Source organism: Rana temporaria, chromosome 1 (assembly GCF_905171775.1).
Source record: "Rana temporaria chromosome 1, aRanTem1.1, whole genome shotgun sequence".
In the NCBI taxonomy this organism is placed as follows: Eukaryota; Metazoa; Chordata; class Amphibia; order Anura; family Ranidae; genus Rana; species Rana temporaria.
This window is the reverse complement of record NC_053489.1, coordinates 9,853,275-9,870,472: the sequence shown is the minus strand read 5'-3', so window position 1 is coordinate 9,870,472 and position 17,198 is coordinate 9,853,275. Positions and strand designations below refer to the sequence as shown.

At 50.7% G+C, this 17,198-nt stretch overlaps 2 protein-coding genes across 3 annotated transcripts; both read right to left on the bottom strand.

Annotated features, from left to right (window-relative positions):
* Positions 1 to 9,635: 9,635 nt before the first annotated feature.
* Positions 9,636 to 11,479, bottom strand: LOC120908924 (mucin-5AC-like). The gene is made up of 3 exons (XM_040322625.1): positions 11,416 to 11,479; positions 10,978 to 11,383; positions 9,636 to 10,740 (listed from the first exon to the last, which is right to left on the bottom strand). The coding sequence occupies exons 1-3, from the start codon at positions 11,477 to 11,479 to the stop codon at positions 10,449 to 10,451; spliced, it is 762 nt and encodes a 253-aa protein (XP_040178559.1). The 3' UTR covers positions 9,636 to 10,448.
* LOC120924575 (probable N-acetyltransferase camello) lies at positions 11,384 to 16,739 on the bottom strand. Of its 2 annotated transcripts, none has more exons than XM_040335562.1 (2): positions 16,610 to 16,739; positions 11,384 to 12,240 (listed from the first exon to the last, which is right to left on the bottom strand). In XM_040335562.1, the coding sequence occupies exons 1-2, from the start codon at positions 16,733 to 16,735 to the stop codon at positions 11,569 to 11,571; spliced, it is 798 nt and encodes a 265-aa protein (XP_040191496.1). In that variant the 5' UTR covers positions 16,736 to 16,739; the 3' UTR covers positions 11,384 to 11,568. The 2 variants fall into 2 exon arrangements, with proteins under 2 accessions (XP_040191496.1, XP_040191503.1); XM_040335569.1 differs by having other exon boundaries at positions 16,637 to 16,739.
* Between the last annotated feature and the right edge of the window lie 459 nt (positions 16,740 to 17,198).

The window sequence follows — 17,198 nt, the reverse complement described above, 5'->3', positions numbered from 1 at the left end:
CTATCACTTCTCTCTATCACTTTCCTCTACCACTTCCCTCTACCACTTCTCTCTATCACTTCTCTCTATCACTTCCCTCTATCACTTCTCTCTATCACTTTCCTCTACCACTTCTCTCTACCACTTCCCTCTATCACGTCCCTCTATCACTTCCCTCTACCACTTCCCTCTATCACTTCTCTCTATCACTTCTCTCTATCACTTCCCTCTATCACTTCCCTCTATCACTTTCCTCTACCACTTTCCTCTACCACTTCCCTCTATCACGTCCCTCTATCACTTCCCTCTACCACTTCCCTCTATCACTTTCCTCTATCACTTCTCTCTATCACTTCCCTCTATCACTTCCCTCTATCACTTTCCTCTACCACTTTCCTCTACCATCCTGGGATTCTACAACCATCCACTGGGAGTTGTGATAGTTCCCTTTACGGGACATCTACATGCCGACGGACTGATGTTAACCCCTCCTCATCTGGATTCAGCAGTGGTTTCGTTGTACACATTTTTATACCAGTATCATACTTACCTACTTTTGCTACCGTTTGGTATTACTCGCACCTTTTTTTACAGTTTATGTAGCTACATCAGCCCAGATTCAGATACGAGTTACGACAGGCGTATCTCCGGATACGCCGTCGTAACTCTGAGTGCGCTCGGTCGTATCTATGCGCCCGATTCTTAGAATCAGTTATGCATAGATTTCCCTAAGATCCGACCGGCGTAAGTCTCTTACACCGTCGTATCTTAGGCTGCATATTTACGCTGGCCGCTAGGTGGCGCTTCCGTAGATTTACGCAAGAAATATGCAAATTAGGTAGATACGCCGATTCAGAAACGTCCGTCCGCCCGGCGCATTTTTTTTACGTCGTTTACGTTAGGCTTTTTCCCGGCGTAAAGTTACCCCTGCTATATGAGGCGTATCCTATGTTAGGTATGGACGTCGGGCCAGCGTTGAATTTTCCGTCGTTTGCGTAAGTCGTTCGCGAATAGGGCTGTACGTAAGTTACGTTCACGTCGAAAGCATTGCCTATTTGCGGCGTGATTTGGAGCATGCGCACTGGGATACGTTCACGGACGGCGCATGCGCCGCTAGTCAAAAACGTAATTTACGTGGGGTCAGCCTTCATTACCATACAACACGCCCACTGCATGGAGAATTTCAATTCCGCGGGCTTACGCCGGACCACATACGCTACGCCGCCTTAACTTAGGGCGCAGGTTCTTTCTGAATACAGAACCCGCCTCACTAAGTTACGGCGGCATAGCGTATCTGAGATACGCTACGCCCGCACGAATTTACGCCGGGCTTTTTTAATCCGGCCCATCGATTTTATCTCCAGTGCAATATTTATTTGGTTACCTACTTGAAGACTATAAAAGTTGTAATGCTTTTCCCATCGAGCGCGGCCTTTGTGTGTTTTATGTATCCTGCTATTCATTTTTCCAGTGGTTGGGAGCTGCACTGGGAATCAGCCTGCAAGGAGATCAGATAAAAGTAGATCTGTATGTGCGTTATAATTCATCGAAATTGGTCGATTGATCGATTAAAAAAAAAATCGATTAACCACTTCCCGACCGCCGCATGTACATATACGTCCACAGAATGGCACGTACAGGCAGATGGGCGTACATGTACATCCCTGCCTTTCCGTGGGTCGGGGGTCCGATCGGGACCCCCCCCCCCCGCTACATGCGGCGGTCGGGTTCCCTCGGGGAGCGATCCGGGACGACGGCGCGGCTATTCGTTTATAGCCGATCCGTCGCGATCGCTCCCCGGAGCTGAAGAACGGGGAGAGCCGTATGTAAACACAGCTTCCCCGTGCTTCACTGTGGCGGCACATCGATCGTGTCATCCCTTTTATAGGGAGACTCGATCGATGACGTCACACCTACAGCCACACCCTTCTACAGTAGTAAACACACACTAGGTGAACACTAACTCCTACAGCGCCCCCTTGTGGTTAACTCCCAAACTGCAACTGTCATTTTCACATTAAACAATGCAATTTAAATGCATTTTTTGCTGTGAAAATGACAATGGTCCCAAAAATGTGTCAAAATTGTCCGAAGTGTCCGCCATAATGTCGCAGTCACGAAAAAAAAATCGCTGATCGCCGCCATTAGTAGTAAAAAATTTTTTTTTTTATAAAAATGCAATAAAACTATCCCCTATTTTGTAAACGCTATAAATTTTGCGCAAACCAATCGATAAACGCTTTTTGCTTTTAACAAAAATAGGTAGAAGAATACGTATCGGCCTAAACTGAGGAAAAAAATATTTTTTATATATATGTTTTTGGGGGATATTTATTATAGCAAAAAAGTAAAAAATATAGATTTTTTTTCAAAATTGTCGCTCTACTTTTATTTATAGCGCAAATAATAAAAACCGCAGAGGTGATCAAATACCACCAAAAGAAAGCTCTATTTGTGGGAAAAAAAGGACGCCAATTTTGTTTGGGAGCCACGTCGCACGACCGCGCAATTGTCTGTTAAAGCGACGCAGTGCCGAATCGCAAAACCTGGCCTGGGCATTTAGCTGCCTAAAGGTCCGGGGCTTAAGTGGTTAATCGAACATAAAAATTGTGATCAGTAACAGCCCTACTTTCAGGTGGTTCTATGTACCTGTCCCATGATCCCTGATGTTGCCCTACAATGTAACTGCTACAAGTAAAACAAAACAGAAAAAACCCTTAACCTCTTCCCGCCCGCACGGCGGGTTTTTACGGCCACATTGTGGCTCTGAATTGCCGGGAGGCCGTCTTTATCCAGGCCACTGGGGGGTTGCGCGAGCGTCAGTCAGGTGCCGATGCGCGTAGTGATGTCATCGCCGCTCCTGCCAGTCTCAGCGCCGGAGCCGTGATACCCCGGAAGTCACTCCGGGGGGAGATAGCAGCGACGGAGAAGGCAAACGAGGACGGCTGCGGGGGCTTCGATCTCAAGTAAGTACTTCATAATGAGCTAGTATGCTATTCATACTAGCTCATTATGCCTTTGTCTTGCAATGTGTATTTTTTTTTCAAAGGAGGCTTTACTTCCTCTTTAACCACTTAAGACCCGGACCTTTAGGCAGCTAAAGGACCCGGACAGTTTTTGCGATTCGGCACTGTGTCGCTTTAACTGACAATTGCGCGGTCGTGCGACGTGGCTCCCAAACAAAATTGGCGTCCTTTTTTTCCCCACAAATAGAGCTTTCTTTTGGTGGTATTTGATCACCTCTGCGGTTTTTATTTTTTGCACTATAAACAAAAATAGAGCGACAATTTTGAAAAAAATTCTATATTTTTTCCTTTTTTCTATAATAAATATCCCCCAAAAATATATACAAAATAAAAAAATTTCCTCAGTTTAGGCCGATACGTATTCTACCTATTTTTGGTAAAAAAAAAATCGCAATAAGCGTTTATCGGTTGGTTTGCGCAAAATTTATAGCGTTTACAAAATAGGGGATAGTTTTATTGAATTTTTATAAATTTTTCTTTTTTTTACTACTAATGGCGGCGATCAGCGATTTTTTTTCGTGACTGCGACATTGTGGCGGACACTTCGGACAATTTTGACACATTTTTGGGACCATTGTAATTTTCACAGCAAAAAATTCATTAAAAATGCACTGATTACTGTGAAAATGACAATTGCAGTTTGGGAGTTAACCACAAGGGGGCGCTGAAGGGGTTAAGTGTGACCTCATGTCTGTTTCTAACTGTAGGGGGTGTGGCTGTAGGTGTGACGTCATCGATTGTGATTCCCTATATAAGGGAACACACGATCGATCACGGCGCCACAGCTCTCCCCGTTCTTCAGCTCCGGGGACCGATCGCAGGACTCCAGCGGCGATCGGGTCCCGCGGTCATGGAGCTTCGGGTCCGCGAGTCCCGCGGCCGTGGTCACGGAGCTTCGGACCGGGTCGCGAGCACGCGCCCGCGACCCCACGGCTGGGCTTAAAGGGCAACGTACATATACTTTGATGTGCCCAGCCGTGCCATTCTGCCGACGTAAATCGGCGTGAAGGGGTCCTTAAGTGGTTAAATCACTGGAACTGTTAGCAGGAAGATTGAGCCACTAGAAATGGTGTCCTATTCAGGTGCCTGTCAGCAAATACTTAAATCTTTTATTAGCAAGAGATAAAAAATTGCCGGTATAGCCCAGACTTATGCCGCGTACACACGCTCGGAATTTCCGATGGAAAAAGTCTGACGGAATTTTTTTTCAATCGGATATTCCGACTGTGTGTATTCCCCATCGGACTTGTTCTCTTTTTTTTTTCAGATGAAAAAAAAATGATATCGGAATTTTTCGTTCCCCAGGATGCAATTCCGGACGGACTAAAAACCACGCATGCTCGGAAACAATTTGACGCGTGCTCGGAAGCATGGAACTTAATTTTCTCGGCTCGCCGTAGTGTTTTACGTCACTGCGTTCTTGACGGTCGGATTTTAGTGTGACCGTGTGCATGCAAGACAAGCATGAGCGGAATTCCGTCGGGGTTTGTTCCGACGGAAAAAACGGTGGAGTGTACTCGGCATAAGTGTTGCGCAATGCAGTAGTGCTCTGAGCTCAGGCTGTGTGATGGCTTTCCCTTAGGGATCGGGTCTACGGCAGCTTGGGCTAAAGAGTAGGTGGGTTGGAAGATGCTGGCTGTTATTCAACCAGGAAGACTGAGGACATCTAGTGGTGGAAAAGAAGCACTACGTGGGACAGCTCCTTATTGGTGGAGAGTATTGCAGCAGAAGTGTTTTTCTTTATCCAAACAAGGTTATTTATTCTTAACTGGAGTTCGTCTTTACTTTACAAAAAGTCCACGAAAGATTGACTTTTTCTTTAACAAACACATCTGATCTTTTAGGCTGTTATTGCTCTCTACTTGAAGTAATCACTTCTGTTGATATTGTTACAGATGGGGGTCTGTATCTACTGAAAGACACAGTCCAGGAAATACAGGTGTGCAGGGGTCACTGGAACGTAGGGGTCACTAGGTATAGAGGAGTCATTGGAGACAGGTGTTCAGGGGTCACTGGGGATACCAGGGTCACAGGAGCCATTGGAGACACAGGAGGGCAGGGATCACTGGGAACACAGGAGTGATTGGAGACACAGGAACACAGCACAGAGGTCACAGGAGTGATTGGAGACACAGGAACACAGCACATAGGTCACAGGAGTCATTGGAGACACAGGTGTTCAGGGGTCACTGGGGATACCAGGGTCACAGGAGCCATTGGAGACACAGGAGGGCAGGGATCACTGGGAACACAGGAGACACAGGAACACAGCACAGAGGTCACAGGAGTCATTGGAGACACAGGAACACAGCACAGAGGTCACAGGAGTCATTGGAGACACAGGTGTTCAGGGGTCACTGGGGATACCAGGGTCACAGGAGCCATTGGAGACACAGGAGGGCAGGGATCACTGGGAACACAGGAGACACAGGAACACAGCACAGAGGTCACAGGAGTCATTGGAGACACAGGAACACAGCACAGAGGTCACAGGAGTCATTGGAGACACAGGTGTTCAGGGGTCACTGGGTATACCAGTCATATTGGAGACACAGGAGCACCAGGGTCACAGGAGCCATTGGAGACACAGGAGCGCAAAGGATCACTGGGAACACAGGAGTCATTGGAGCACAGAGGTCACAGGAGTCATTGGAGACACAGGAACACAGCACAGAGGTCACAGGAGTCATTAGAGACACAGGAGTCATTGGAGACACAGCACAGAGGTCACAGGAGTCATTGGAGACACAGGAGCACCAGGGTCACAGGAGCGCAGGGATCACTGGGAACACAGGAGTCATTGGAGACACAGGAGTCATTGGAGACACAGGAGTCATTGGAGACACAGCAACACAGCACAGAGGTCACAGGAGTCATTGGGGACACAGGAGCACAGGGGATACAGGAGTCATTGGAGTCACAGGTGTTCAGGAGTCATCGGAGATACCGGAGCACCAAGGTCAAAGGAGTCATAAGAGCACAATTTTTACAGGAGTCATTAGAGACATAGGAGCACAGGGGTCACTGGGGATTCAGGAGTCATTGGAGACAGGTGTTTAGGGGTCACTGAGGATAAAGCAGTTATTGGAGACACAGGAACACAGTCATTGGGGACACAGGATTCATAGGAGGCAAAAGAGGCACCAGGGTCACAGGAGTCATTGGAGACATAGGAGCACAGGGGTCACTGAGGATACAGGAGTCATTGGACACACAGGTGTGCAGGGGTCACCGGGGATACAGGAGTCATTGGAGACACAGGAGCCATTGGTGACAGGCATGGAGGGGTCACTGGGGACACAGGAGTTATTTAAGACAATTGGAGACACAGTATCGCATGGGTCACTGAGAACACATGACTCATTGGAGACACAATGGGGTCAATGGGGACACAGGTGTGCAGGGGTCACTGGGGATACAGGAGTCATTGGAGACACAGGAGCACCAGGGTCAAATGAGTAATTGGAGACATAGGAGCGCATGGGACATAGGAGTCATTGGAGACACGGGCGTGCATGGATCACTGGGGACACAGGAGTTATTGGAGACTCCGGTGCACAGGCGGTCACAGGATTCATAGGAGCGCAGGGGTCACAGGAGTCATTGGAGACATAGGAGCCCAGGTGTTCAGGAGCTATTGGAGACACAGTAGCGCATGGGTCACTGGGGACACAGGAGTCATTGAAAACACAGGTGTACAGGGGTCACTGAGGATACAGAAGTCATTGGAGACACAGTAGCGCATAGGTCAATGGGGACACAGGAGTCATTGGAGACACAGCAGCAACAGGTTCACAGGAGTTATTGGAGATACAGGAGCACAGGGGTCACTGGAGACATAGGAGTGCAGGGGTCACTAGGGATGCAGGAGTCACTGGTGTTCAGGGGTTACTGGGCACACAGGAGACACAGATGTTCAGGGGTTACTGGGCACACAGGAGACACAGATGTTCAGGGGTTACTGGGCACACAGGAGTCACTGGAGACACAGATGTTCAGGGGTTACTGGGCACACATGAGTCATTGGAGATACGGTGGTCACTAGGGATGCAGGAGTCACTGGAGACACAGGTGTTCAGGGGTTACTGGGGACACAGGAGTCATTGAAGACATAGGAGCACAGGTGTTCAGGAGTCATTGGAGACACAGTAGCACATGGGTCACAGGAGTCATTGGAGACACAGGTGTGCAGGGATCACTGAGGATACAGAAGTCATTGGAGACACAGGTGTGCAGGGATCACTGAGGATACAGAAGTCATTGGAGACACAGGTGTGCAGTGGTCACTGGGGATACAGGAGTCATTGTAGGCACAGGGGTCACTGGGGATACAGGAGTCATTGGAGACACAGGAGCACCAGGGTCACATGAGTCATTGGAGACATAGGAGCGCATGGGACACATGAGTCATTGGAGTCGGAGACACAGGTGTGCAGGGGTAACTGGGGACACAGGAGTTATTGGAGACACCGGTGCACAGGGGTCACTGGAGACATGGGATTGCAGGGGTCACTAGGGATGCAGGAGTCACTGGAGACACAGGTGTTCAGTGATTACTGGGGATACAGGAGTCATTGGAGACACAGGAGCACAGGAGTCATTGGAGACACAGGGGTCACTGGGGATACAGGAGTCATTGGAGACACAGGTGTGCAGGGGTCACTAGGGATGCAGGAGTCATTGGCGACACAGGAGCACCAGGGTCACATGAGTCATTGGAGACATAAGAGCGCATGGGACACAGAAGTCATTGGAGACACAGGTGTGCAGGGGTAACTGGGGACACAGGAGTTATTGGAGACACCGGTGCAAAGGGGGTCACAGGATTCATTGGGAACATAGGAGCGCATGGGTCACTGGGGACACAGGAGTCATTGGAGACACAGCAGCAACAGGGTCACAGGAGATACAGGAGCACAGGGGTCACTGGAGACATAGGAGTGCAGGGGTCACTAGGGATGCAGGAGTCACTGGAGACACAGGTGTTCAGAGATTACTGGGCACACAGGAGTCATTGGGAACACAGAAGCACCAGGGTCACATGAGTCATTGGAGACATAGGAGCGCATGGGACACTGGTTACACAGGAGTCATTGGAGACACAGGTGTGCAGGGAAACTGGGGACACAGGAGTAATTGGAGACACCGGTGCAGAGGGGGTCACAGGATTCATTGGGGACATAGGAGCACATGGGTCACTGGGGACACAGGAGTCATTGGAGTCACAGCAGCAACAGGGTCACAGGAATTACTGGAGTACAGGGGTCACTGGAGACATAGGAGTGCAGGGGTAACTGGGGACACAGGAGTTATTGGAGACACCGGTGCACAGGGGTCACTGGAGACATAGGATTGCAGGGGTCACTAGGGATGCAGGAGTCACTGTAGACACAGGTGTTCAGGGATTACTGGGCACACAGGAGTCATTGGGGACACAGAAGCACCAGGGTCACATGAGTCATTGGAGACATAGGAGCGCATGGGACACTGGGGACACAGGAGTTATTGGAGACACCGGTGCACAGGGGTAATCAGTACGGGATCAATACAAAATTTGCAGCTTCTCCCCCCAAAACAAAGCAAAACACATCAGACACGCCAGGTTCAAAGTTTTAATCACAGAATAGAGAGTCTTAAAAAATAAAAAAAAGGAAGCAAAGATTTTTTTCTATATACAGCTAGTGATTGGACAGTGACGTCATAGTGACAAGAAATTCAGAGCAAATAACCGTCCGGGTTCTCCCTCCTGTCTGGGTCACATCAACATTTCATGGGACGCACCCAGAGCACAGAATATACAACCATCAGCTTTCATCTCCTAGTCTGGGCTCTGGCACACCCTCCTAGCACCTGGAACTGCTATGTCCGCTCCTCCACCTGCCCATTCACAGAAGCCTTTGTAATTATTAGGTGAACCCAGTCACTTCGAGAGTTCCAATGCTGCTCCCTGTGGGTCTCAGTTCCTTCAAAAGCAGGAGGAGAAAAGCACAGAGCAACAACTATGCCTGCCTTGCCTCTCTGCTACCCATTCACAGAAGCCTTTGTGATTTTGTAAATGAGTTCACCTAATACAAAGGCTTCTGTGAATGGGTAGTAAGAGGACGGGGGAAGGAATAGCAGTTCCAGTTCTCTTACTACCCATTCACAGAAGCCTTTGAATTTTGTAAATGAATTCACCTAATACAAAGGGGTCTGTGAATGGGTAGTAAGAGGACGGGGCAGGAATAGCAGTTCCAGTTATCTTACTACCCATTCACAGAAGCCTTTGAATTTTGTAAATGAATTCACCTAATACAAAGGCTTCTGTGAATGGGTAGTAAGAGGATGGGGGCAGGAATAGCAGTTCCAGTTATCTTACTACCCATTCACAGAAGCCTTTGTATTAGGTGAACCCATTCACTTCTACAGTTCCAATGCTGCTCCCTGTGGGTCTCAGTTCCTTCAAGAGCAGGAGGAGAAAAGCACAGAGCAACTATGCCTGCCTTGCCTCTCTGCTACCCATTCACAGAAGCCTTTGTATTTTGTAAATGAGTTCACCTAATACAAAGGCTTCTGTGAATGGGTAGTAAGAGGACGGGGCGGGAATAGCAGTTCCAGTTATCTTACTACCCATTCACAGAAGCCTTTGAATTTTGTAAATTAATTCACCTAATACAAAGGCTTCTGTGAATAGGTAGTAAGAGGACGGGGCAGGAATAGCAGTTCCAGTTATCTTACTACCCATTCACAGAAGCCTTTGTATTAGGTGAACTAATTTACAAAATACAAAGGCTTCTGTGAATGGGTAGCAGAGAGGCGGGGCAGGCATAGTTGCTCTGTGCTTTTCTCCTTCCGCGCCCTGGGTGTATGCTCCGGAAGTGCAATAAACCTCATAAGTAACAGAGCCAAGTCCCGGAGGTAACATGCACCCAACAGAACATAACTTCTAGCAAGTCTGACCTTTTTGCAAAGTTGTTTTGCCTAGGTGTGAACAAAGAGCCTATACTCACCCGATCCTCCGGAAAACGGCACTCCCCCCCCCACGTCCAGCGGTGGACTGTTCCTGACGTCATCACGTCCAGAGCGGGTTTATGGGCGTGATGATGTCAGAAACAGTAGCCCGCTGGACCATGGGGGGTGCAGTACCTGAAGAGACCGGTCTTGCGGTGGAAGGATTAGGTGAATACATCTCCGCTCTCCACACCCCTAGACAAAGACGAGCAGCTAAGAAAAAATATAAGATTGGTTAGGCTTAGGCTGAAAATCCACTTTGACTTCTCGTGGCAAATGAAAGATAATCCGTTATAAGAAACCAATGGAAGCCACCATTGCAGACCCGGGTTTCGAAAATGATGGTTGCCCCGGTTGTCATTCAGATGCTTTGATTTTTCTGATTCGTTGACCTGGAATGGCTTTAGAGATAAGGAATTGGCCAGCACTAGTTACTCTGAAAATGTGACAGGTCTACTTAATAATCTGACCCTGGCATGGTGACCAACTGCCTGAGGTTGGCAAGTGTGGTCGTAGCGGTTGCCGGTTGGTAGGACTGTGGCCGTAGCGGTTGCCCGTTGGTAGAACTGTGGCCGTAGCGGTTGACGGTTGGTAGAACTGTGGCCGTAGCGGTTGACGGTTGGTAGAACTGTGGCCGTAGCGGTTGACGGTTGGTAGGACTGTGGTCATGCCGGTTAGTAGAACTGTGGTTGTAGCGGTTGACGGTTGGTAGAATTGTGGTCGTAGCGGTTGACGGTTGGTAGGACTGTGGTTATGCCGGTTGGTAAGACTGTGGCCGTAGCGGTTGGTAGGACTGTGGCCGTAGCGGTTGCCCATTGGTAGGACTGTGGCCATAGCGGTTGGTAGAACTGTGGTCGTAACGGTTGGTAGAACTGTGGTCGTAGCGGTTGCCCATTGGTAGGACTGTGGTTGTAGCGGTTGCCCATTGGTAGGACTGTGGCCATAGCGGTTGGTAGAACTGTGGTCGTAACGGTTGGTAGAACTGTGGTCGTAGCGGTTGACGGTTGGTAGAACTGTGGTTGTAGCGGTTGACGGTTGGTAGAACTGTGGTTGTAGCGGTTGACGGTTGGTAGAACTGTGGTCATGCCGGTTGGTAGAACTGTGGTCATGCCGGTTGGTAGAACTGTGGTCGTAGCGGTTGACAGTTGGTAGAACTGTGGTCACGCCGGTTGGTAAAACTGCGGTTGTAGCGGTTGACGGTTGGTAGAACTGTGGCTGTAGCGGTTGACGGTTGGTAGAACTGTGGCTGTAGCGGTTGACGGTTGGTAGAACTGTGGTCGTAGCGGTTGACGGTTGGTAGAACTGTGGTCGTAGCAGTTGACGGTTGGTAGAACTGTGGTCATGTCGGTTGATAGAACTGTGGCTGTAGCGGTTGACGGTTGATAGAACTGTGGTCAAAGCGGTTGACGGTTGGTAGAACTGTGGTCGTAGCAGTTGACGGTTGGTAGAACTGTGGTCATGCCGGTTGGTAGAACTGTGGTCATAGCGGTTGACGGTTGGTAGAACTGCAGTCGTAGCGGTTGACGGTCCCCTGAGTTACAGGTAAGAACAGTCCTTGGTCCTCCCTCGGTCTCTAGCTGGCCGGGAAGACGTCATAGCGATACTTGGAGATGGTGAAGTTGATCAGCTTCCCGTATACGGTGGGCATGACATATTCCAGGTACTTCTTGAAGCCCACACTCTCATACATCTTCTTGGCCTCCACCTGGACCATCAGCGTGTTGAGGATGACGGCCTTGTAGCCTCCCCGCCTGGCGAAGCCGATAACCTCCCGCGATAAGGCCTTGGCGATCCCGAGCCCTCTGAAGTCTTTCCTGACCGACATCCGCTTCAAGATTAACTCCTCGCCGCTCTCCTCCGAAGGCTTCGCAGCCACTGTCCCTACGATGCGCTCCTCGGCGTCCACCACCCAAAAGTGGGAACCCTCGCCCTCCATGTAGGTCTTCTGGATGTCCTGCAGGTCCTCCTGCAGGCAGTGGTCGATGTACATGGACCAGCAGTAGCCGAGGAGCTGGCGGCCCAACGCCAGCAGCAAGACGACGGCCATGAAGGGCAAGCTGAAGGATTTGGAGCTGCTGAGCAGCGTGAGGAAGACGCAGGTGAGGACGAAGAAGACCCAGGGCTGCTTGAGGACGTGAATGCAGACGCCGGGGACGTATTCGCTCATACCGTGAGAGAAGAGTTCCCGCACCACATCGTAGTCCGAGTCTCGGTAACCCCGGATCTTATACTCCGCCATGTCTGCCTGATGAGAGGAGGAAAGCAGAGAGCGAGGTTAGATGTGTGTCCTACTAAGGACTCAACCATAAACTCTATAGGGGGAGGGGAAGGGGGTACATTAGAGTGGCGCCGTTTGTGGCGTGTACCACATTACCCAAGCAGGTGCAATCGTTTTAGGTCTCTGTGCCACCTGTGCCAGTTTCTGTTTCAGGGTGAAATAAAAATCAATGCAGGGTCCACGCCCAATAAAAGGAACTGCGGCAGTTTTCAGTATAGGAAACTGCCGCAGACCCTCATTAGGTAGGACCCGGGGGATGGGAGGGAATGCTCAGCATGTGTGAGTTCATGTTCTATTTGTTTTAAAGGGGCCCAGAAGAACCCCCACTCAGCAGATCCCCAGCTCATCAGTTGCCCTGTAGTAGTAACCCCCAGCTCTGCTGATCCCCTGCCCAGTAGTAACCTCCAGCTCTGCTGATCACCTGCTCAATAGTGACCCCCAGCTCTGCCGGTCCCCTGCTCAGTAGTAAACCCCAGCTCTGCCGATCCCCTGCTCAGTAGTAAACCCCAGCTCTGCCGATCCCCTGCTCAGTAGTAAACCCCAGCTCTGCCGATTCCCTGCTCAGTAGTAAACCCCAGCTCTGCCGATCCCCTGCTCAGTAGTAAACCCCAGCTCTGCCGATCCCCTGCTCAGCAGTAAACCCCAGCTCTGCCGATCCCCTGCTCAGTAGTAAACCCCAGCTCTGCCGGTCCCCTGCTCAGTAGTAAACCCCAGCTCTGCCGGTCCCCTGCTCAGTAGTAAACCCCCCAGCTCCGGTGATCCCCTGCTCAGTAATAAACCCCAGCTCTGCCGATCCCCTGCTCAGTAGTAGACCCCATCTCTGCCGATCCCCTGCTCAGTAGTAAACCCCAGCTCTGCCGATCCCCTGCTCAGTAGTAGACCCCAGCTCTGCCGATCCCCTGCTCAGTAGTAGACCCCATCTCTGCCGATCCCCTGCTCAGTAGTAAACCCCAGCTCTGCCGATCCCCTGCTCAGTAGTAAACCCCAGCTCTGCCGGTCCCCTGCTCAGTAGTAAACCCCAGCTCTGCCGATCCCCTGCTCAGTAGTAAACCCCAGCTCTGCCGGTCCCCTGCCCAGTAGTAAACTCCAGCTCTGCCGATCCCCTGCTCAGTAGTAGACCCCAGCTCTGCAGATCCCCTGCTCAGTAGTAAACCCCAGCTCTGCCGATCCCCTGCTCAGTAGTAGACCCCAGCTCTGCCGGTCCCCTGCTCAGTAGTAAACTCCAGCTCTGCCGATCCCCTGCTCAGTAGTAAACCCCAGCTCTGCAGATCCCCTGCTCAGTAGTAAACCCCAGCTCTGCCGGTCCCCTGCTCAGTAGTAAACCCCATCTCTGTCGATCCCCTGCTCAGTAGTAGACCCCAGCTCTGCAGATCCCCTGCTCAGTAGTAAACCCCAGCTCTGCAGATCCCCTGCTCAGTAGTAAACCCCAGCTCTGCCGGTCCCCTGCTCAGTAGTAGACCCCAGCTCTGCCGGTCCCCTGCTCAGTAGTAAACTCCAGCTCTGCCGATCCCCTGCTCAGTAGTAGACCCCAGCTCTGCAGATCCCCTGCTCAGTAGTAAACCCCAGCTCTGCAGATCCCCTGCTCAGTAGTAAACCCCAGCTCTGCCGGTCCCCTGCTCAGTAGTAACTTCCAGCTCTGCCGATCCCCTGCTCAGTAGTAAACCCCAGCTCTGCCGATCCCCTGCTCAGTAGTAGACCCCAGCTCTGCCGGTCCCCTGCCCAGTAGTAAACTCCAGCTCTGCCGATCCCCTGCTCAGTAGTAGACCCCAGCTCTGCAGATCCCCTGCTCAGTAGTAAACCCCAGCTCTGCCTATCCCCTGCTCAGTAGTAGACCCCAGCTCTGCAGATCCCCTGCTCAGTAGTAAACCCCAGCTCTGCCTATCCCCTGCTCAGTAGTAAACCCCCCCAGCTCTGCTCATCCCCTGCTCAGTAGTAGACCCCAGCTCTGCCGATCCCCTGCTCAGTAGTAAACCCCAGCTCTGCCAATCTCCTGCTCCGTAGTAACTTCCAGCTCTGCTGATCACCTGCTCAGTAGTAGACCCCAGCTCTGCCGGTCCCCTGCTCAGTAGTAAACCCCAGCTCTGCCGGTCCCCTGCTCAGTAGTAGACCCCAGCTCTGCCTATCCCCTGCTCAGTAGTAAACCCCAGCTCTGCCGATCCCCTGCTCAGTAGTAGACCCCAGCTCTGCCGGTCCCCTGCTCAGTAGTAAACCCCAGCTCTGCCGATCCCCTGCTCAGTAGTAGACCCCAGCTCTGCCGATCCCCTGCTCCGTAGTAAACCCCAGCTCTGCCGATCCCCTGCTCAGTAGTAAACCCCAGCTCTGCTCATCCCCTGCTCAGTAGTAGACCCCATCTCTGCCGATCCCCTGCTCAGTAGTAAACCCCCCAGCTCTGCCTATCCCCTGCTCCGTAGTAACTTCCAGCTCTGCAGATCCCCTGCTCAGCAGTAAACCCCAGCTCTGCTGGAAAGGAAAACAAATGCAGCCGCCACATCTAATGATTGTTTTTTTTCATAGTTTGTTATAAAATTTTGCAAACAGGTACGTTTTCTCCGTCACTGATGGGCACTGATGAGGTAGTACTCGTAGGCTACACTGATGGGTACTGATGAGGCTGCAATGATATGCGGCACTGACAAACTGCACTGATGGGCATTGATAGGCAGCACTAATAGGGGACACCGATGAGGCTGCACTAATGGGCATTGATAGACAGCACTAAAAAGGGCAGCACTGATAGGGGACACTGATAAAGAGGCACTAATATTGACACTGATGAGGCTGCACTGATAGGCAGCACTGATAAGTGACACTGATGAAAAGGCACTGAAATGTGGCACTAAAAAGGACAGCACTGATGAGGTAGTACTCTTAGGCTACACTGATGGGTACTGATGAGGCTGCAATGATATGCGGCACTGACAAACTGCACTGATGGGCATTGGATAGGCAGCACTAATAAGGGACACTGATGAGGCTGCACTGATGGGCATTGATAGGCAGCACTAATAGGGGACACCGATGAGGCTGCACTGATGGGCACTTATAGGCGACACTGATGTGCATTGATAGGTGTCACCAATAGGCGACACTGATGAGGCTGCACTGATGGCCTTTGATAGGCAACACTGATGAAGCTTCACTGATAGGCAGCACTAAAAAGGAACTGATAGGTGGCACTAAAAATGGCAGCACTGATAGGGGACACTGATGAGGCTGCACTGATAGGCATTGATAGGTGTCACCATTAGGCAACACTGATGGCCATTGATAGGCGACACTGATGAGGCTTCACTGATGGGCAGCACTAAAAGGAACTGATAGGTTGCGCAAAAAAGGGCAGCACTGATAGGGGACACTGATGGGCAGCACTAGAAGGCATGGATAGGTGGCACTAATAAGGACAGCACTGATAGGGGGCACTGATGAAGAGACACTGATGAGGCTGCACTGACAGGCAGCACTAAAATGCACTGATAGGTGGCATTAAAAAGGGCAGCACTGAAAGGTGACACTGATTGGCAGCACTGTTGAGACTGCACTGATAAAATGTCCCTTTCACACAAGCCGGTTATCAACTCTCCCCTCCCCCCTCCTGACGCCGTCACTGTGAGGAAAGGAATGTCGATAACCGGCTTCTGTTTACAATGTAGTCAGCTGTGATTGGACAGAGATGTTCACGTGGTAAAGAGCCGCTGATTGGCTCTTTACCCCGATCTGTTCGCAACAACCACGTTTTATTCTCGGGGGTCTCTGCTCTCAGGAAATAGATCATGTTTGGGGAGTTCTAAGTAATTCTCCAGCAATGCCGATTCTTACAAGTGTGAGTGAAATGTCGGAATTTGCTCGGTAGGAAAGCGGTTAGAATCGAGACAGGTCCACTTTATTAGCCGGACAGCCCGCCCACTGCGTCACAACTCACCCGTCGTCCAATGAGAGCGCCACAGCTTGACAGAAAAGCGTTCTCACTGGACGAGGGGAAAGCAGCTGGAAGAACTTGGTTCGGAAGTCTGATAACAAAGTGAAACTATCTTCAGAGGGGGACACAGATAACAGGAAGTACATTGTAAACCCCCCCGGGGTCACAGATAACAGGAAGTACATTGTAAACCCCCCGGGATAACAGGAAGTACATTGCGGGCTCTGCTGATAGGGAGAAAATACAAACAGTTCTAGAATTAGAAATCAGAACTATTATATATATGACAACATAACATCATGGAGGCAGCAAAGAGCTGATATAATAATAGTAGTTCTAGCCCATAATAACAATAAAGGTGTCCCCATTACAGTAAAACAATGACATGACCCCCCCCACGGGTCACCCCTTCCATCTCACCCCCAGCCTGTCCTCTCCTCCTCTCACCTGCTCCCTCTGTGTCCCCAGACGCAGGATTAACACGTCACCGCCTGCCAGCTCCAGCAGACCGTCTCCTAGAGCTATAAGAAACAAATCAGACGCCATTTTGTTGAAGACCGCCTCCGGAAACATGGCCGCCCGCCCAAAAAAATGCTGCAGGCAGGGCGGCGGCCAGCAGGGGGCGCTGGTAGACTGCCAGTGCTTTCCAGGTCTCAAATAACGGTGCTGCCATACACTATAACAGGGGGCGCTGCTGTCAGCACACAATAGGAAAGTGGTTGCTACAATATGTGCGCAGGCAGGTTGCTATGTGTGCAGACAGGTTTCCATGTGAGTGCCTAGGTTGCTATGTGCGCAGCCAGGTTGCTATGTGAGCGCCCAGGTTTCTATGTGCGCAGACAGGTTGCTATGTGTGCAGACAGGTTGCTATGTGCGCAGTCAGGTTGCTATGTGTGCAGACAGGTTGCTATGTGAGCGCACAGGTTGCTATGTGTGCAGACAGGTTGCTATGTGTGCAGACCGGTTGCTATGTGAGGGCCCAGGTTGTTATGTGAGTGCCCAAGTTGTT

What these genes read in the sequence shown, in the direction of transcription:
- LOC120924575 (XM_040335562.1), bottom strand. Translation starts at nt 16,735, where the DNA reads ATGGCGTCTGATTTGTTTCTTATAGCTCTAGGAGACGGTCTGCTGGAG. An exon ending in GAGGAGAGGACAGGCTGGGG is followed by an intron (nt 12,241 to 16,609) that starts GTGAGATGGAAG and finishes TCCTCTCATCAG; the next exon opens with GCAGACATGGCGGAGTATAA.
- LOC120908924 (XM_040322625.1), bottom strand. Translation starts at nt 11,479, where the DNA reads ATGACCACAGTTCTACCAACCGGCATGACCACAGTTCTACCAACCGTC. An exon ending in CGTCAACTGCTACGACCACA is followed by an intron (nt 11,384 to 11,415) that starts GTTCTACCAACC and finishes CTTTGACCACAG; the next exon opens with TTCTATCAACCGTCAACCGC. An exon ending in GTCAACCGCTACGACCACAG is followed by an intron (nt 10,741 to 10,977) that starts TTCTACCAACCG and finishes GCATAACCACAG; the next exon opens with TCCTACCAACCGTCAACCGC.